At 44.1% G+C, this 20,667-nt stretch overlaps 3 protein-coding genes across 4 annotated transcripts in view; 1 reads left to right on the plus strand and 2 right to left on the minus strand.

Annotated features, from left to right (window-relative positions):
* The window catches only part of Mcm3 (minichromosome maintenance 3), a 43,456-nt gene extending 40,942 nt beyond the window's left edge, over nucleotides 1–2,514 (minus strand). Inside the window, exons 1-4 of one of the 2 annotated variants that reach the window (XM_075690329.1) lie at nucleotides 2,335–2,514; nucleotides 2,131–2,243; nucleotides 1,633–1,755; nucleotides 1,467–1,552 (exon numbers count right to left, since the gene is read on the minus strand). In XM_075690329.1, the coding sequence (XP_075546444.1) occupies nucleotides 1,467–1,552; nucleotides 1,633–1,755; nucleotides 2,131–2,243; nucleotides 2,335–2,406 (394 nt within the window). In that variant the 5' untranslated portion in view covers nucleotides 2,407–2,514. Of the gene's footprint in view, nucleotides 1–1,466; nucleotides 1,553–1,632; nucleotides 1,756–1,976; nucleotides 2,065–2,130; nucleotides 2,244–2,334 lie in introns of those variants that run through there. The other variant, XM_075690330.1, reaches the window with a different exon arrangement.
* Nucleotides 2,515–2,554: 40 nt separating this feature from the next.
* Nucleotides 2,555–17,495, plus strand: Tsen34 (tRNA splicing endonuclease subunit 34). Its single transcript, XM_075690334.1, has 6 exons — nucleotides 2,555–2,714; nucleotides 2,905–3,042; nucleotides 3,120–3,220; nucleotides 4,791–5,082; nucleotides 7,299–7,460; nucleotides 17,209–17,495. Exons 1-6 carry the CDS (start codon nucleotides 2,651–2,653, stop codon nucleotides 17,391–17,393), a joined length of 942 nt encoding a protein of 313 aa, XP_075546449.1. The 5' UTR covers nucleotides 2,555–2,650; the 3' UTR covers nucleotides 17,394–17,495.
* Polr2C (RNA polymerase III subunit RpII33) lies at nucleotides 15,037–16,274 on the minus strand. Its single transcript, XM_075690335.1, has one exon. The coding sequence runs from the start codon at nucleotides 15,946–15,948 to the stop codon at nucleotides 15,124–15,126; it is 825 nt and encodes a 274-aa protein (XP_075546450.1). The 5' UTR covers nucleotides 15,949–16,274; the 3' UTR covers nucleotides 15,037–15,123.
* Nucleotides 17,496–20,667: the final 3,172 nt, after the last annotated feature.

Below are 20,667 nucleotides of genomic sequence, written 5' to 3' on the forward strand. Positions count from 1 at the left end.
TGCCATGTAATGCATTGCTTTGTGACAATAAAGTATATGTTCAGCCCTTTTTTCAGCATATCATTCTTGACATTCTATGTGTGTATAAGAGCATTGTACACACCACCAGACCTACTTATAGTTTTTCTAATATAAGAACGCTTATCGTTCTCATGAAATAACAGTAGGAGAAAAATTATGCACATTCATGGACAACAGGAACACGAAATATACTGTTCTGAGAGCTGCACTGGACTTAACCGCGTGACATGCACTTCATCAAGCTGTACTGCAACAGCTTGCTGTATTGGCGCAAAGTACAGCCGTCATCACCTCAACACTAAGCGAAAGACTGAGCAGGGGCCGTGTGTAAGCTTCGAGATGCAATGGTTCAAGGTGCTTTGAGAAAGTTTGTGTTTGTTTTGCTTTAGTTTGCCGAGACATTGGCGGGAGCAACTAGAATATACGAGAGATATACATGCCTCAACATATGCCAGCTATCGGAGTTATTACAAAAACACCGGCGAGAAATCGGCTGCATATCCACTAAGACAATCAGTTTGGTTACTGCAGAATCACGGCGTGTTCATCCATATGCATACCTTTCTTCACACCCCAACATCGAGCGCGACAAATGGGCAAGGCTCAGCCTCAATAACCTAAGCAGCACACATCAATGAGCCTCCGACTATTAGCACCACCTGTCGTCAGGAAACGGAAACAGCATAGGCAGCGAATACAAGCTGGACACTGCGCCTGCTGCAATGTCATCACCTACTAACTTACTTTTCTTACACTGTGGCAAATGGTTACAAGTGATACAGCATCTATGAAATGAATGTGAAGCTTGTTTGACAGTTAAAGCAGTGAACTAAATTCATCAAGTGACAAGCTCCCAATTTCTTTACATTTGTGCACTTTCAGTGACAAATACTAAAATTTAAAGTTTACAAGGAATGGTTATATAGTGACTACAAATAGTTTTGCATCATCTAAAACTACAATTTCATTTCTGGATGTACCTGTACTACAACCACAATGGACAACTATGGTCATAAATGAGTCTAAATAAAAGTCGTCAAAGTGTCACAAACTCGGAAACTTCACTGTCAATCATGCATGAAATTTTTTAAGTACACTGATACTAAATATCTACGAATCAGTAGCAACAATAGTTATCACCAGTACCTTTTAAATGTCTTCTAACCTTCTGTAGTGCATAGGCATATCCAACCAAAGTACTTCACCAATGCTATTAACGAACACCATTTAATGTAATCTAAATGAGCATATGAAGTTGAACGATTTCAATGAAGCTATTATTTCCATATCGCTAACTGCTAAACTGAAACAACAGCATTTTAATGCATTCCTCTATCCCGTTCCTGTAAGTTGTAAACATCATGTACCACAAGCACTGGATAATGAAGGGTAGGCAATGGCGCACAGACCACTTGAATGATCCACATCGCACACAGGTCACTCACACTTCGTCACAATTCCTTCTACGCATACAACTCCACCAAGGTAAGCAGAATGGAGCGTCCTAGGTGTAACGTGCTTGGATCCGAAGCTGGAAAAGAACAAGTCGAATGCTGTCAGGATAAAGATATGTGAAATATGAGAAAACAGAAAGTTGAAACGAGCACGCACCTTCCTTCTAAGCCAATATAGTATTCATCTCGTTCTTTAGCAAGCAGTGGGTCAACAGAGATGACCATTTCCTTGAGTGCGCGCTGGAAGGCGATGATCTCTTCGCTGGTGTGATTGAGCAACCTGACAAATCAACAAAACCCAGGGTCAGAGGTATTGAAACGCAATTAGCATTTTAGCGCATTCGGAGAACAGGTATAAGATAAGACGATCACTGAATACAAGCATGAAATGCCAAGTCAAATCGTCCATGGAGAACGAAAGCACTTCATGTGAAAAAAAGAAAAAAAAAGCGCATACCCCCCCCCCCCCCCACACACACGCACACACATCAGAACACTCACAACAAATTTGACATAGGAACTTAAGTAACAAAAAGAGGCTGGCAAACGTGCGATGAAGGTGCGACATCGCATATGGCGCACCAAACGTGCTGCTCGGGCGCTTTCCCGCGCTATTCAGGCGCGAGGGCATTTAAACGTTAAAAGGACTTAGTACCCTTTAGCTCTGGCGGCATTCTTCTTGCGCAAGTCGTTGACGTTGACAATGATTCTGCGTTCTTTCTTGGTGACCAGATCCTTGACTTTGTGGCTGTAAAACCCTTGATCATCCTGCGTTAGAGGCAATGCGGTAAGAGATCGCGGACAATGGGGATGCCGGCGCGCTGCGTGCGGACCCGTCAAGGAGCGATTTCGAACTCGCCTCATCGTCCAAGAATTCGAGGTACTCTCGCTGGTACTCCCGGATCCGCTGCTCAGCGTCGGCGTCGACCATTTCGTGACTAAAGCGTCGGTCTAATCCACCCTAAACCCACCGCACGATATCCAGAACAGCGACTGCACCTCTCAGCAACTTGCCTCGCAAAAGTTTTGGCGCCAAAGAGAGGGGCACGTGACCTGAGCTTTAAACGATGGCAGCGCCCTCCATTTATTTATCTGATTTCGTCTGCATAGTACGAGCAAGGTCTGCGTGTGTTTGCTCCTTGGAATCTGGACCAGCGCCTCCGATCTTGTCCAGTATGAGCGGGGCTCCAATCAAACTATATTTACAGAAAGAGAGAGTTCTTGTCTGGAACGCAGAGGGTAAGACTTACGGAGGAAGTAACCGCATCTCAACTTCAGTTATAGGAAATAACTCGTCAAGGCGATTCGGTCGCCGGTTTGCGTGCGAAGTGTTATCCTATTTTTATTTCAGTTCCTCTTGTATTCATTTGACTTGGTATCGATAGAAAGGAAGTTATTCTCAAGTTAAGGTCTGTTGCTTGTCTTTCAGATGTCAGCAAGATTCGATGTCAGCATCGAATCGTCGGAACGCAGGTCGGCTGCTTTCCTCGCTGCCCCTATCAGAACGTTCTGCTCGGATTGCCAGTGCAGTTTACCATGGAGGAGGCGCATTTGCTTATTTCCAAAGGTGCGTAAAGCTCGTGACCACTCAGCGTACCCACTACAGTCTGCTTATAATTGTGTTAATCTTTCGTAAAATTTTAGGGTTCTGCGTTCTCGTGAAGAACACGCGGTTGAGCCAGCCACCTTCGGATGACGAGAGAGCGCACGTTGACAAGTGTGCAGACGATGTCTACCAACAGCAGGCAAGTCGGTGAACTGCATGTATCTGCCACTCGCATTAATATCGTATATGCTGCTCCGAAATATCGTCATTTATTGATAAGATGATGCTACGCGCACTATAGAGCTATTGCACCCCTCTCGGAAATGGTAATGTGCACGACGCACAGGTGCCACACGGCGATGCTGCCACAACCTACGTATGACTTAATTGTCATATGACACAAACTACTGTACGCCTGAGATATCTCAGCCGTACAGTGCCAATCGAAACGCACACGCGCCGGGAATTCCGAGTTTGGTTTAGACCTTTATAATACGTGCACCCAATCCGGGAGATTCAGTAACATTTCGTTCGGATCGAATTAACCCCAACTTGTTTTTTTAACCTAACCTAACCTAACCTTGCACGATCGAACCTTAATCTCTATGCTAATACGCGTCGTGCTAAAAATAAGATTAATAAGTTTCACCAGTGCGAGAATTGCCATTTCCAGCAGGGGCGCGCACTCCATATAGTGTGCATAGCATGATTCTTAATGATATGCCAAAGAAACTGCCCAAACATGGGTGATCACGGACACCCTTATGGAGGCCTTCGGATAAATTCGCTGCACACGCACTTGAGAATTGCATAGGTATTCCAGCCTTTCCCCATGGGAGATGCTAACGTCAATATTAATAAACCATGCAGCATCTACGCATCCGCTAGTCAAACCACAACTGCCGTGAATTTTGGCAATGTTACGAAATGACGAAACCAGTACACTCGCCATTCTATTGTGTAATGGTGCGCTTGTTCAGTTCAAAAGACGTGCAAACTCGCATGTCAGGTGATATCTCAAAATATGAATTTTTGTTGCACTTAAATGTCACACTTGGCCGTTTCGTGTATTTAGACCAGAAACAGCGCAAAGAATGGGGCAAGAAAGAGACAGGCGGACAGTGCATTATTTGCTCTGTTTCCATTCTACGAGTGCGAATCAGAAAGTCTTTGCGCCTATTTTTTTAGCCAAATTGTGGCTGTAAATGTGAAGTCGACATATCCATTTACAGCGGTGGACCTTTCTTAGACCGGCCGATCCTTATCAGCTGGTATCCTTATCTGCTGACTATGGGATTCAGGGCGCAGCACTGCTGTCGGTTGTGCTTCACACATCCACAACGTACGAGCAATCAAGTGTGATTTGTTTTCTATGGAGCAAGGGATGAACGCCCAGCGAAATTCACAGGGAAATGCAGCCCACGTATGGGGAAAGGTGTCTCGCTTTGAGAAGTGTGATTCATGTGCAACAATGAAGCCAAGACAGCAGTCTGACGGTGGTCCCACAGTCAGCCGGACGAATTTTACCACAGGGGCATCCAAAGTTTAGTTCTGCGATGGAACAAATGTCTGAGCCAGTGTGGGGACTATGTGGAGAAATAGTATAAGGTACGTAGAATAGTACATATATTTGTAGTTACCTGTATGTACCTTATTTTGGCTAATAAATAATAGGAGCAACGAATTTCTGATTCGTCCTCATAAATACCATGTGCCAACTCGCAATTTAAGCCCAACAGTAAACTCTATCGCCATTACTTGTGTTGCAGGTTGAAGTGATTATGGCGCAACGGAAGGCCGAGATTAAGCAGTACGCAGAGAACATTGTTGCTGGTCATGTTAAGAAGACCGCAGGGCAGCTTGTTGCCAAGAGGGTGAGAAAGAAGCTGAAAAAGAGTGGTGGCTCTGTGTCGACTGAAGAGGATCCAGGCTCTTCTGCTGAGCCCGTTGAGGTGCAAGCAGCAGACTTCGAGGCTCAGAAGGAGGCCATTATTGCCGATGTGATGAAGAAGAGGGTGTCTACCCCATCAAAAGACATCACATTGGCACCTGTTCTGTACGGTGAGTGTTGGAAAATGATGACAAGTTTAGTTATGATTGAGTGCTGGAAAATGATGACAAGATTTGATGGCATCCAGAAGTGCCGTATCCTCTTTTAGTCATGGTGCACGCAACTTGTTCTAGCCAGCTCTGTCCAGTGGATGCAAGTAACAAAAACATGGACATTAAGTTACTGGAACGTTGAACCTTCTGCTTGTCAAATGTGGCTCCGTTTCACTTCATTTTGTGCCACTATAATAAAGGTACTGCCATGTTTAACAGGATGTTTGATGTGCCGTGTTCTGTCTGTTATAAGAAAGGAATTGTCTTTTCTTCCTTCTAATGCCTGCAGCAAATAATTAACTTATGCATGTGCTTTGAACCATTGGTTCTATCTTTTTAAGGAAAAAAAAAGAAATTAACGTTACTGACTATAAACTGAATAATGATTTAATTGCTGTATAATCGTGAATACTAATAGAATATACGAAAAACATCAACCTACAACCTTCTTTTATCTTACCAACCTGGACTTTGCCTCTTTCTGTCTGAACCCTCTTCACACTCACATTTCACATGCACAGCCTCTCCTTCTTTTCACACATAGGTCTGCGTGCGTATGAGTAAAATAAATATGGAAATTGAATCGAGATCGTCATTGAAATTGTCTAAAGAAGCGTAAGAGCGTAGAGGCTAGATAGCATAAGAGGCTAGACAGATAGATAGGCTCAAACTTGAAGTAGGTAAAGAATACTTCGCATTTTGCAAAATTTTAATCACATTTTCTACCACTGCTGGCGGACAGTCACCGAGAACTGAGTAAGCGACTTTCGGGACATTCACGGCTGTATGATGACAGGGGGAAGCTTGGTGATGCCCAGAACGTAGCAGACATCCAGTAAAGTAACCAGTAGGCCAGACAAGACCCTTTCGTTGTCTTTTTCACATTATCTTTGCTAACACTGCGCTCCCAAAATGGGTAGAGTGATATGCTCAATGCATGCTTAAATAATTCGCTTGAGATAGAGCAGAAAATATGTGAGACCTGCATTTGTAACTGAGCTGACAGCGTGGGCCAGACCAGACGTATGAACTTTCACAGCATTGATTTGCCTGCAGTTTTTATCAAAATGAGTTCTGAATTATTTTTAATGCTAAGCTATACTGTAAAGCTGTGTCTGGCAACATCGCATAATATGTTGATTGTTGCCTCGCTTTGGCTTGATAATCTTCTTCAAAGGCAGTCAACTTTTCAGTCTGGCAAGGGCAGGCTTTGCATGTGTCGTCCGAGCCAAGTTTAGAGTTTCGATGAACTAAAGGTCCAATGCTGCCAAATTGAATGAATGCTATGAATTGACTTTTCTAGAATTCTGCAAGTTGGCTGCCCTGCAATACTCTGAAGTTGTTGTAGCACACGCACAATGGTACAGACATAAAAGGCACCGAAGAAAATACACAGTGCCCTGTGTTGTCTTGTGCGCCTTCTATGTTCATGTCGTCGTGCCTGCACCAGGAAAAATTGGAAGATGACTTACCATCAAGCCCATTATAGCTACCCTCGCCGAATGCAAACTTCAGTGACACTATAATTTCTAGGCCATACTATGTTTGTAGCCCAAGCAAGTGGACTACCTACTTCCAAAATGCATGTGGTCCATCGGACTGGAGAACCAAAACTGGCCATCTCTTCCCTGTCCGACAGTTGTTTCAAGCACAAAGGGCTTCTCTTCTGCATCACTATTTATGTACAGTCTGTCACAAAAGCCCAAAAGCCACGATGGACTTCCTCTCAGTATCTTAACGTTTGTGCTTGCTGGCGCTTGCTTCCAGCAAGGACTGAGTATAGCACCAATCTACAGAAGCTGGCAAGTTCCAGTACAGAATGAGCCATGGCCTTTAGACTTTTGCGACACCTTCGTTAACATAGTGGTTGTCAACAGGGGCAATCTCTGTCAAAAGTCCTTAAGCCATTCCCTAAGTGACAGGACCTTTTGCCGGGCCCTACAAAGCGAGCACTGAAGCTTCAAAGCAGAATACATTAAGGAGCCCTATTCCTCACCGTTTATGTGTCTTCGGAACGACAAAAGTTGAATGGGGTCTTCAGCACATTAACTTAATACACTTAATGGCTTCAAAGCTTTTGACAGAGCACCACTGTCTGTGTAATTCTCAGTGTGCGATTCCTACATAGGCCAGTTGTAGCAGTTACAAGTTTCACTCACTTTTTGCTCCTGCAGATTGCCTGCGAACAAAGGCATCAGACCTGGTGCCCGCAGAGTTGAACTACCCGAGGAGCGATGCGCATAAAATACGTTGCCGAGTGTTCGAAGATCTCTGGGAAAAGGGCCACTACATGACAGTTGGGTCAAAGTTTGGAGGAGACTTTCTCGTTTATTCGGGTAAGCCACTTGTTCATTCTGGTAAGCCACTTCTTCCTGGAAGCAGAGTCTGGATGCAAGAGTGCCCTCTTGTAGATGGTCTTGTTCTTGACTTCATCTCCAAAAAAAGAAAAAGGAAAGAGAAGAGGGCCAGTGTTGGCAAATGATGGTTAGTGCTGTCAAAGAAAAGTGAACACTATCAACATGTTTTACTGCCCGAATTCTAATGTGTTTAGTTTTTGTTTTGATAATGGACACCATAAGACACACCTTTAGTGAACGTCACGGTGTTAGAATAGGTTAGGTGAAATGACGTTCCGCCTCTTCCATGCCGCCGCCATGCGAAAAATGAAGACACGCTTCTTTTTTTCTCCACCAGGGCGCACTAGGTGCCATGAGGCTTTCAATTCCTAACCACATGAGCCGCGTCCATGGTGGCCGCGTGGTTTACAGGGCCGCATGTGTGATGACTGTTATCAGTGTTTTTCAGGGCGTGCTTCAGGGCTTCAGGGCGTGTGTTCGATTGCTGTTGACCGCACATGTCACTTTGGTTTTATGTTGATTTTTAGTTGCTATTTTTAACAGTTTTTAGTTGATGTTACGGTAAGGCTGACTAACCTCTTGGATGCCTTGAACTGTAAGAATCCCAAAGAAGGCCTCAAGGAAGGCTGCAAAGATTTCGGCATCCTAGAATCAGCTTTGCAATGGCTGAACAACTGGGAAAATGATGTAAAATGTGGTAAAGTTGATCCCCTTAACTACGTGTCTCAATCAATTCCTGAAGGCCTGCGAGTAACGATACCTTCAACAACCAAACTTTCAAAGTACCTGTTAGAGAAGTGTGGTTTTAGATGTGTGCTAACTGCTAAATTCAATCAAGATCTTCTTGAAAAATTTTTTGATATCATACGCCAAGCAAAGGGTCAGTATGACCACCCTTGCTTGCCTACATTCTTACAATTATATAATACGCTTTCAATATATAGTCTTGAGAAGCCGCCAAAGTTTGGGAATTGCGAAGTGCAAACCAGTGAAGAGCCACATCTTTTAAGTCTCTCTGGCCTAACATCAGCATTCCAGGAATATGTTTCCATAGTGTCAAGTCTAGAGGAACTGAAGAAGAACCTGAGTGAAAATATACTTTCAGCTATATCGTCATTACATGATGATGCTGACTGCATGATTTATTATGTACTAGGATCCTTGTGCCGAAAGATTTTGAAGCACACCAGCTGTCAACAATGCCAAACTGGCTTGACGGCTACAAATAATGCAACGTCAAGGCCGGAAGCAGCATTAGTAGTCTGCAAGACGCGAGGAGGATTAGTGCGCCCCAAACACTTCCCTGTACATGTTTTTAAAGGAAGTGGAAAAAATATTTCGCAAACATGCTGGTGAAAGGCATGCATACGACATAACAACAGACAACGCAGTGGAAAATTACATTTGATCTTTTCCCCGTCATCAGCACAAGGTTGATGTTATGCCACAAGTGCTTCATTATTATGTGGAAATCGGAATGAGACGCTACTTCAAGCAGCTGTGAAACACCGAAATAAACAAGACACAGAAGCTGTGGAAACTTTCGAAGCTGGTCTAGTATTGTTTCTTGTTTTAAAATGTTGATTGTAATACATTTTACCGACACCTTTATGTTGTGTAGGTTCCGTGCTGGTATAAGGAATACACTATCCAGTAAACAAAGTGAGTTTTCTTTTTCTGGTCCACTGTTTTGAGCACCATTCTGCATTCTTTCATATGATTTGGCATCCCCATACAACATAGTTTTCCACAGGGCAGATAGCGGAGTGACTAATCGTCAAGGTATAACTGCTCTCTTAAGGCAAAATTGTGTATTGCATAGGTAATGTCAATACTGTGAAAGAAAGTGTGAACGCATTATTACGAATTTGTTTCCATTAATTTATTTAAAAACACAGAAGCACGTCACCTGCTTCAAAGAACAACTTCATAGCCATCCGTCGCAAGCTGTCACCCACTTGATCGCATTCTCCCTTAATCCGGTTGCACTGTAAAGCGCTCTGCTTCCCGCAGATGTGTACAGGGTTAGCAAATATATCAGCGGCGCATGGCAAATATTCTGTTCGGTCAGTATACCTCAGCTGCAAGGTTGATGTAAACACAATATGACACCTGTGCTACGTTCCAATAAATATTTAAGCTTTAATTGGGTCATTTATCATAGCTGGTCATTGTATGCGCTTAAAATGTTTCTGCACAATTCATCTTTGCTGCTGCAGAAGACGAGTGTCGGTTTCACTCGGATACCTGTTTGTTTATATTATGGAGCGGAAGTATGTCTCGCACGTTATACATCAGTGACACATGTTCGCTCTTTATACGATGCTGACCACAAAATACGTAGAAGTGATCTTGCAAGAACAAATAAAGAGCAAGTACAATATACTACTCACTGCACACATAGATTTAGTAGAATGCAGCCACGTGATCGGCGCATCTCCAAGACCAGGTGTGATGACTATGAGCTTTTTAAAGCTGCACGCTGAGCCCTTATGCATAAAACTTTTTGTAGAATTCATCTTTAACTTATGCGCACGAAATAGCATGACCGCGCTTTCTTTACAAGCCCCTGCGATCGCTTTAAAGACGCTCAAGAACCAGATCGCATAAGCCTCTGGGCATAGCCAGGCGAGCCCCGACACATGTGGCGTCATGTGACAAGAAAAGAAACTGGGTGCCAGATTCGCACTTCTTTTGGCATATTGTCACTCCACCTAACCAATTTCTAACACCATGGTAAACATCATTCACACAGTTGTTTTCTCTTCTCAAGTTTGTACTGAGTATGTCAGCTCACTAAATTATTCTTCAGCTTGGAAGTGTGCTTTAGTTGTTAACCATCATGGTGCAGTAATTTATTCTGATTACCGATTTTACAATGTAGTAATCACTGTTGCCACACTCACCTTGTTGTGCGTTCAAGAAATGTTTGTAGTAGCAGAACACCTTCAATGTTGTGCTACTCAGTGTCATGGTTTTGTTCCATTTATGTATTTTGCATGCCACACTGAAAGTACTATTAGCAGCAGCTTACACATTAGGCTGAAATTCCCTGAAATCTTCCTACCATAGACTCATGCAAGACTTGGACCTGTAAATTCCAGATGGGTGGTTAGTATGCTTGCCAGTTTGAACTAGAGTGTCAGACTGAAAAGAACTCACAACTGGGGCGGAACCAAACCAAACCATTATCTTTTTGCCATCTTGGAACTTATTGAAGGAACTATTCTGAACCGGTTTGAGAAACAGTTTGCAAGACCCTGTGAACCAGTGTTGCTAGAGTGATTTTGTCTCTAGATTTAGTGACTTGTCTGTTTAGTGACAAATTTTTTCTATTAGGAGACTGGTGACATTTTTTAGTGACGCGACAGACATTTTACTGACTTTGAAAGTAGGAAATCTTCTAAAATCGGTCTTCTAGAATCTACTTTCTTATTAAAAATTTCACTCACGATACTACCTAATGCAAATTTTGAGAGCAGCTGTTAAGGCGTTTCGAATTTGCGATATATTGTGGCAAAGAATTTGGTTCTGAACGACAGGGTGTTCTTGGTGGTGGCGGCTCCGAGCCTCTGCTTGGGCAGCTCGTTTAGCAGCGGCGGCTGACGAAGCTTTTCCACCAATTGCATCACTCATTGTTCAGAAAGAAAGCGTGAACATGGGAACGCATGGCTCGTGTGGAGCACATTCTCTAGTGGCGGCACCACCACAGGTGAAGTAGCACATGCCCAGTGGGTCCGTAGCCCACGCCAGCACTTTGTTTCCACGCTCGCCGTGTGCTTGTTGCCGGCACTCCGTTTTCCTCCTCACCCTTTCGCCATGCCCTCCTCTGCTTTCCGCCTCATGGTTTCGCTGCGCCCTCCTCGCGCCTCTTCGAACTCGGTGCTTTTTTCATCCCCCGATGCACGCTGTGTTTGCTCTCTCCTTTCGCTGTCCTCATTTGCTCGGTGACAAGTGACTCAGATGCTTGCCGCAGGAATCGCCGCCTAAGAGCTGCGCTGTAAAAGCTACATTTAAGTGGCCGAAATGGGCTGTACGATGCATGGGCTCTGCGACGATGATGAAAGAATATTTGGTTTCACACTGATGGTATTCACACGGTGCTTTACAGGATTCACATTGTGCTGATGAAAGTAAATCGTTTTTGTTTTAATTCCTTACAAAAGTGATTTGAATGGATCTTAATGCTGCAGGTTTAGCACATAACTTCACCAAAATGCATCGCAATAAATTAAATGGTGTGGTGCATCGCAATGCTGCTTCTTTAGCTAGACTACTCCCAGAGGCTGACATTATTTTCACAAGAAATCAAACTGAATATTGGAATAATTTAACATTTTCTACTAATTAACTTTTAGACTAGTTACTTTAAGGCAAATATAATAATGTACTACTTGTAGCTTCTAACTTTGAAAGTCATATATCCACTTGGAACGAATTCTCAGGATGACACCAGTTTTGAGATACGAGTTCCCAAAATTTTCAATGAAATGCATTGGTGTTCCAGCAACATTTGAACTTCAAGGCAAAAAAATCAGTTTTGTTAAAAGAGGAGGTGGAACAACACTACATTTTGCTGCAATTTTAACTGCAGTTATCTGAAAACTGGTGTTAGTACAAAATTTGTTCCAAGTAAAGGTGCATTGTGAAATCACTGGCTTCAATTCACATATTGCTATATGTTTGCCCTAAAGTGACAAGTTAAAAAGTTTATTTGTGAAATTTCGTTAATTAATCATCTATGAATCTTTATTTTTAGTCCAAATAATGTTCTCTTCGAGTGATCCCAATTATTAAACAGATTTGTGCTATATACCATAGCCAATTTTTAAAACTTTTCTTAATGTTAAATTAAAGCACCCGGTACATGTCATGTAATCGGCTTCGCCAGTGTTAATGTGGGCCCAAGCACATGGTGCAGAATTTAGCTCTCCTCTCAGTAGCACCAAGAACTAGACGATTTGGACCAAGCGCCTTTCCGTGCTGGAAAAATAAAATAACAGACGTTAATTTGAAGCGTGCTGTATTGCCTAGCAATCTGAAGGTAAATGAAAAATTTCAGCTGCCATCGTCTATTGTTATGTAGGGGTATCAGCAAAGCAAAAGTCCTCTACACTTTGCTGGTAAATTTACTGTTAGTTACATAAATTCTGGAGATTTATGTGCCAAAACCAAAATGCGATCATGAGGCAGGTTGTAGCGTCTCCAGATTAACTTTGATACCTGGGGTTCTTTAACGTGGGCCAGTGCATGATACACAGGCATTTTTGTGTTTCACCCCCACCGAAAAGTGTCTGCCGTGGTCGGGATTCGACCATGCGCCTTCAGGTTTAGCAGCGTAATGCCAAAGCCACAACGGCACCGCGGCGGGCACTGTTTATTCCTCATCTGAATGGGCATTAGTCAAACGTGAACTGTATCAATAGATAGTTTGTGCAACATTAACTTATATTAGTGTTCCAAAATGCTTATATTGCTTTAAAAGTTCGCTCAAAAGTATTAGCGACAGCTTTAGCAACCTTGCAGCAAAATTTTACAACTTTTTTATCGCACTTTAGTGACATGCTTTAAAAAATGTTGGACCCACTGCTGTGAACCTTCTTCTAGGAGGGCGTGTTAGGGGAGAAACGCCGGACAAAGGCTCAAAGCCTCCCGCAGTCGGCAAACCACTCCCATGCTACTGGCAAGACTCAAATAACTTCACTTCAACTTAGTTACGACACTAATGACACATTAATTTTTGTGAAACCAAGGCTGGTTGAAGAGCAGCATACTCATAAAATAATTGGTCTCCATCAACTACTGTACAGACTCGTGTAAGGGCCGCATTTCCAACTTGGCTGTCCAAAATTTGGAGAAAAAAATTTCAGCAGAGAAGCAGTCATATTCTGTACCCCAATGGTGCACACGCATCGGCGAATTTTTGCTCGCTGTGTGCTTTTGCATGCCGCTACTAGATGGCAAGAGCTGCGAGTTGACCTCTGATGCAATGGCACATCAAATGGTCAAGGCTGCACCGGAACCGTTTTGATAAAAAGGTTCAGTCCTGTGTAACGGCCACACCTCAACAAAATTGTGAAAAAAATAAAGTGTGGCCCTCACACGAGTCTATACAGTATGCCGAAAACTACAAGATAGTGCAAAAGCTCGTAACATGATGGGTGCGCTAATTCAAACATTTATAGAACAAAAGAAAACGAGTGATATTGTCTCGATTTCAGCCTTTTGACATAACGGAACTTGCATGGGTGCATCATTAGAAATTGACTGCAGGCTGTGCAGAACAAGACGCTCCTGTAAGAGCAATGCCTGTCACACAGGCCTGTGTCGTCACCGAATCTTAATATATTAGGCCTCAACCTCAGCAGGCAAGGTGAGAAACAAATGTACAACAACTTACAGGTGCAACAATGAAATTAAATGTGTTTTCAATGCAATAGACACTGTTGCCTTCGAAAGCAAACCACAGAAAACCTATGCTCACACTGTAGTCAGTTTAGTGTGCAATATTAAAGGCGAGGTCGAAATTAACTCTTTTGTTCAAATAAGTTTGCTGTTGAGGCTGAGAAACGTTGTTTTCTAAATCTTTTCATTCTACTTAGGAGGGTACCGACATGATATTTTTGACTATTCATTTCTTGTGTTAAATGAAGGTCCTAGACCTGCAAGCCTTAGAAAATATAGTGACAAGCCTCACAGCGCCATAAATAATTGAATGTGTAAAGGTTTTCTACGGCCAGTTAGGGTATCGTTTCCCAGAAAGATACTGTGTTATGACATCAAGACACAGTATGTGGCCATGTGGGAGCAGGACATTGTGACACTTTGACAGTGCACTCAGGCTCGCTTGGTCACCTCTTATGCAGCTGCTTGTTGTGAGGGCCGATGTAGTACCATGGTGGATTACCAAGCGTGGTGGAACGAAAGTCAAAGCGTTGCAGTGTCCTGGCTCCACGTGACCACATACTAGGCCGCGACGTCTCGACACAGTAAAAATGAAATCTATAGAAAAGCTAATATAATAATTTGTGGCGCTCTGAAGCTTGTCACCATTTCTTCTCGAGTCTAAGACCTTCATTTGAAGTTTTAAAAAAGGTGCATAGTCAAAAATGTCTTGTCAATACCCCCATAATTTCGAAATGTTGTGAACCAGTTCTAATGGTTATGTTTTTGGCGTGCAATTGAACCTGAACCAAAATGGAAACCTGAACCTGAAAACATTTCGGTTTGACACCCTGGTTCGAAATAATGCAATCTACCTTGAAATCATACGCTGTGCAACCTTAAGCAAAGACTTCTGTCCAGCCGCCACATGTTTGCACAATGAGAGGGATCTCAAACACTGCTTTCACATATTGGCAGGACCCCAAGGCAGCCAGTTTGTCTAAGCGTGATCATGGCTTTCTGTTTTATCAGTCCTGGAACATAAAGCAAGTCACACGGCTATTTATATAACAGAAAACCCATTCACCTGTGCGTCTGCATTGGTTTAGGATTAGTGCTAGGTACAGTTAATGTAAGGCTCGTGCAGGGCCAGGATTGTACGGACATCTGGTATGGCAACGAGGTTTTCTGCTTTATTAAACAGTATGCGACGGTTACGCGTGTCCCTGCAAGCAATGAACGAGCGGGCTTCCCTCCGTCAGTTGATGGTGAGCGAATCGCAGGGCAGCTCGTGCGACAGCTGAGTCTGGAGGTCGCTCAGCTTCTTCTTGAGCACGCTCAGGCCGGTCAGCACGATGGTCTCGGGCTTCAGGGCGCCCGACGACTCGACGTTGAAGAAGAACTTGTTGGGCTTGCCCTCGCTCTGGAACTCGGCCTCGGCGTGGTCCTCGTCCAGCTCGGTGTACTCGCTCTTGGGCCACTCCTCGGGTCGCGGGTAGGTGGTGTGCCGGAACGCGTTGTCCGGGTCGTACTCGAACGCCACGCCGCACGTGGGGTTCCACTTGGCGTGCTCCTTGCCGAAGCCCTTCTTGGCGTACGCGCGGGCCTTGACCTCCTGGCCCTTGCGCAGCTTGACGATGAGGATGTCCTCGGTCTCGCCGTACTCGTTGGTGTCGTCCTTGTGGCGCGACGTGACCGGCACGACGCGCGGGTCGCTCGACTTGAGGTCCGCGGTGGTCACGTGCCGCGTCTGCTCGTCGAGGCACTTGACGTCGATCGTGAACTCGACCGAGCACTCGGTGCAGAAGTCGGCGCACGTACAGTCGCGCGAGTACTGCATCTTGTCGACGATCTCGTCGCTGGTGAGCGGGATCAGGCCCAGCCGGTGCGCGATGAACTCGTCGTGGAGCACGGTCGAGTTGGCCTCGAGCTGCACCCAGTCGATGGCCAGCGTCGGCGTCTCGGCGATGAACACTCGCCGCAGGCTGTTGGCCACGCTCAGGTCCGTGTCCTCGACGAAGAACTTGACGTTCTCGTCGGTCAGCTCGCTGATGTGCACCGACGGCTGGTTGGCGTACGGCATGGCGGCGCTGCTTCGCGGTCGACCCCGCGCCTAGCTTATCCTTCTGCTACCGAACGTCGCGAAGCACGCAGTCTGAGCTTCTGAGTGACTTCTGTGGTTCGAAAGCACCGCCGGCACCAAGGCTTGTTCCTGCCGAGTTGGGAAAGTTGTGCGCTCTGCAACGAAACACGACTCACGAAACTCCTGGAGAACGTCTTTCGCAGCGCGTTTCACTGCGGAATCTTTCAGCGAACGGTCTCGAAGGTTATTTCACAGACTGCCGGCGCGTTTGCGACTTGCAATCGTAAACACACGCGACGCCATTACTGAAAGCGGTTTTAATGATGATGATAGCGTCTGCGTGATGCCTTCGCGATGCTGCGCTGTCACAGACGCTTTGGAGAATCGGTGTCGGAACTTCGAAGGCACGGCTAGGCCATTCGCTAGGCGCGCTTGGGCAACAACTTGTGCCATGCAAACAATGCGAAGATCACATCTTAAAGCTTATTGCTCGCGCAAATATGAACAGAGCTAAATATCTGGATCCTGCATTGTGCAAAACGGCTGTTCACAGCGCATAGTTTCTGAAAGAAGCGAAAGAAAGAGAAACTCGTTACGCAAGCTGTCCGGACGTGCTCATATAAATGCTGTCTTTTCATGCAGTATTCGAGCCACCGGGATAATATATCGCGATATGTTTCTTTTTCATCAGCCGGAGGTACGAATAATCAATGACAAGTTCCATATGCGTACGATTCCTGGCCACGGCGGCTGCAAGAACGCTCGTGCACCGAGCCTTCGTGCCCGGCGTAGAACTTTTTTTTTTTTTTTTTTTTTATGAAAACGTGCATATCTATATAATTGTAAAATTATCGTGAAGTTGAGAGAAGGAAATGAGAGGCTGCGGAGAGGCACCTTCATATACCCTCCTTTCTCATAAATATTTCACACACAGATTTTTATCAGTACGAATATCTACGCTCAACATGTGCTATTCCGGTAAATTGTTGCATTTGCTTTCACCTGAAGGCACCTTTTGCCATTGGGATAGGATTGGATAGGAACGAAAGAACAGCATTCGACTACTACAGGTAATTATGCAGTACACTTGGGTATGAGTTATATTACGGATACTTAGAAATAGAGGACGCTATAGGCTTATAGGCATAGGACAAGAGTACGAAAGAACATGAAAGGTGTACAGAGGAGTTTGGGTTTTGGGTATGCAAGACCGCTTGAGGATGTTGCTTCTAAAGCTCGCAATTCTTGCCTTGCTTGCAGGTGACCCACTTGTGTTCCATGCTTTTGGTGTGGTGGTGTGTCTCGGGAAAGACACCAAAGTGGCAGGCCGTGACATCATCATGTGGGGCCGCCTGGGGAACGCCGTGCATAAGACTATCATCCTGGCCACGCTTCGAGACGATCGAGTACATTATCTCTCACTATGCTGGAGTGGTGAACTGTGACCTACGGACTGCGTCCGGCAAGCTACTTTGCGGAATTTGGGTGTACATGTCTGTGATTAGAGTGACCATAATTGTTTTTAAGCATAAAGATTTATTCAAACAGCCCATGCCTGGAGCCCTTGTTGTGGAAGACAACTGAGGTCAAGTTATTCTAGTAACACAAACAGGGACATGTGTGTTATTTTTTGTCTGTATTCCTGCTTGCACTAATAGAATACCTTTTGATGTCATACCAAACAAGCCCACATTGCAACTCTCACTGAGGCTAAGTACTATTGGGGCAGAAAGAAACATGGAAAGGAACTAAGCTCCATGCAATGAGCGAGGGAAGAGAAAATTTAAGAGGCAGAAAAAGGGCAGTTTGTATTGTAAACAGATGACATTAAGAGGAAGAAATTACTTTGAGCACGCCATGCATTGTGTAGAGTGGATAACTGGTGGTTGTAACCACAAAGGGAGACAAAAAAAAAAAGACTAGGTGGGAGAATCATACAACTATTTTAAGCCTGTTCACAAAGAAATGAAAGGCGCATGGGGAATAGGCCCCCGCCACATGATAGGCAAGCTGCCGTGTGTGGAGAGTAAGGCAGAGAGCAGAGTGGAGAGCGGGTAGCAAGGGCCAACAGTAACGAGGGTGTCATTAAAAGCTACCAGAAAACCAGATGCCTTAAAGGCCTGCAACCTTGGAAGGCCTATTCATGGAGGCCACTTCCAAAAAGACAGCGTGCAAGTCGACACCAAAGGAAAGATGATGATGACTGGGGCAGTCACTGTCACACATAGTCACTTTCAATGATTGCCAAAAGAATGAATATTGAACTTTCTTATCGAGATGTACTACACAGGTACTTTCAATCACAATTGATGCCACTGCTGCTGAAGTGAGTGCTCAACGTATTGACGAGATTCCTGAGCGCCTTCAAAAACTGTGTTTAGTCAACAGGCTTGGGACAAAAATGAAACATGGAAGTGTAAATGATGTCAGAAAACTTGATTACCGAAGGCAAGACCACGTTATTGACAAAGGCTGGAAAGGCTACACTGATGTTGGACATTTTCATATTAAGGCAATCTGTTTAGCAGTCAAAAGAAGCTTCCTTCTTTTGTATGCTGTGAACAACATTCCGCTATTTTCTGAAAGGTAGCCATTTATGCTGTTCAAGGCAGATTTATAAAATAAACCTTGTGCTCTGGCATACCAGTCAAATTTGGCTGTTCTGCCAAAAACCATAAGGTAATTTGCAGTAAAACCTTTGTAAAATATGACTTATAGACTTAAATGCACACGGTAGCACATTTATTTGGTCCGATTGCACAGTGAGCATTAAAACACTGTTTAGAGGCAAAGCCCAGAGATTGCACTTGAAATTTCACTAACACTTTCCGTTGGCAAGGATTGAAACTTCCTGTGTGTGCCAGATACATGCACATGTGCCCAGATTTTGCAGCGAGCACTTTTCGAGTGCAAATCAAAGGTGTCGGTGTTTCCTTTTACTGCAATTAAATCTGGCTGTACAACAGTTTCCAAGCAGGAAAGATGGGCTTTGTTCATTTTTAAGCTTATTAAAATATTGTGTTTGTTATTAAGATATGCCTTTCTTGCTCCTGTAGATAGCTGCGACCCCATAACGACAATATGGTGCTAGAATTCTTTGAACATGCAACAAATCATTAAAACCTAATTTATTACGACCAATTCAGAGCACCGCCAAAAGGAGTGCGGCTTCTTGGTGTGGGCTTGTGTATACAAGTGTTTCTCTGCACGTCATCAAAAGTTTGTGTCACCAGTCCTTTGAAGGGAAACTAAAGAGAAAAATGATTTCACCTGTATCAGTAAATTACCTTTCTACAATATCAGAAACACCGCTCTTACCTTCTTACCACGATAAGACACTTGCTAAGCCAGAAAAAGTGACGTAACAAAAAAGGCAGGTAGCGACGCCTCCTTGAAGTTCCCGTACCAGCTCTCTGTGAGGCGTCATGTATTTTGATAGCGTCTTCAAGAGCCTATCTTGAGCAATAAAGATAGACTGCATTGCGTTTTAAGGAGCCAAAGATTGAACATGGCGAGTTTCGTGAACTTTTGCCGAGTCAATGTGGCCTAAATATGGAAAAATAGTTGAAATCCGTGACGTCACAGTGACATTGCGGCGTTGAAGATTCGGCACGGATAAGTTTTAGAAAATGAAACTTCATCCTTCATTTTTTTTTTCATGTGATGAAATTAACAACAGTTTTCAAAGAACGCTCTATTCGTCTAAATGAATTTTGTGTTTCGCTTTTAGTGCCCCTTTCAGGTCCCAGAGCAACTCATTGGCTTTGAGAGATGCTTACTTTGAGAGTAATGGGGGCTCCAAATTAGTTTGAACCACGTGGGGTACTTTAACGTGGACCTAAGGTACATGAGCTTTCCTGCATTCCTGCACAGCACCTGATGCGACCAAAAAAAGCTGACAAACTAATGCCCGTGTCACACGGGCGTTTGGAAGGCCTTCCAACCGATAGTCAGTCGACTCAAAGGTCAAGTTTGAGCTGCTACACGGGTGGTTTTGAAGGCCGCCGAGTCAATAGTCTATCGAGTCAACGGAGCACCTTACAACTCTATCGAAATCTCGATGGCCTTTGAGCAACGGAAACGGAAACAGTGCGAACATGCCCTCTCGTTCACAGTGTGCTCGTACGCACGGTTAGAAAGAACAAATCAAACCAAAATGCTCTAAAATACTATGTATGAGTGTTTTTAATTATTTAATAAAGTATTTTTGCCACTTGATATGTGCGAACTGCACATACTCTCGACAACAGCGATGCAAACGTTGCGGCAGTTTCGCTACTCCAAAACTTAAGAACTAAACATATATGTATGGCAATTTATAAAATGTATAAACAAACATAAAAGAAATTATAGTGCTTTTAAGTAGTTTTAATGTTGTTTAACATGTTGCGACATGAAAGCGAAAGTAAAGATCCGCAGCGGCACACAATTTTGCAAGAAACACCTGCACCACTCAGCGGCCTTTCAAAAGCGCCGTGTAGCAGTGCGACAACTTCTTTGAGTCGATAGATTTGTGGCGTTTCGAAGGCCGTCGACTGGAAGGCCTTCCAAATGTGCCTGTGTGACACAGGTATAACTTGCTTATGGCAAAAGAAGATGGAAAAGAAAAATATGACAGGACAGAGGACGACATATTCTTTTAGCCACTAGCAGCACGAAATCAGTGTTGGCAATTTTTCTTTTACGAATCGCCAGGTCATAACCCAATGCACTCTATAT

The sequence above is a fragment of the Dermacentor variabilis genome, chromosome 4 (genome assembly GCF_050947875.1).
Source record: "Dermacentor variabilis isolate Ectoservices chromosome 4, ASM5094787v1, whole genome shotgun sequence".
NCBI lineage: Eukaryota > Metazoa > Arthropoda > Arachnida > Ixodida > Ixodidae > Dermacentor > Dermacentor variabilis.

Coding starts and splice junctions, on each gene's coding strand:
- Tsen34 (XM_075690334.1), top strand. CDS start 2,651: ATGAGCGGGGCTCCAATCAAACTATATTTACAGAAAGAGAGAGTTCTT. Junction 3,043..3,119: donor GCATTTGCTTATTTCCAAAG/GTGCGTAAAGCT, acceptor GTAAAATTTTAG/GGTTCTGCGTTCTCGTGAAG. Junction 3,221..4,790: donor ACGATGTCTACCAACAGCAG/GCAAGTCGGTGA, acceptor CTTGTGTTGCAG/GTTGAAGTGATTATGGCGCA.
- Polr2C (XM_075690335.1), bottom strand. CDS start 15,948: ATGCCGTACGCCAACCAGCCGTCGGTGCACATCAGCGAGCTGACCGAC.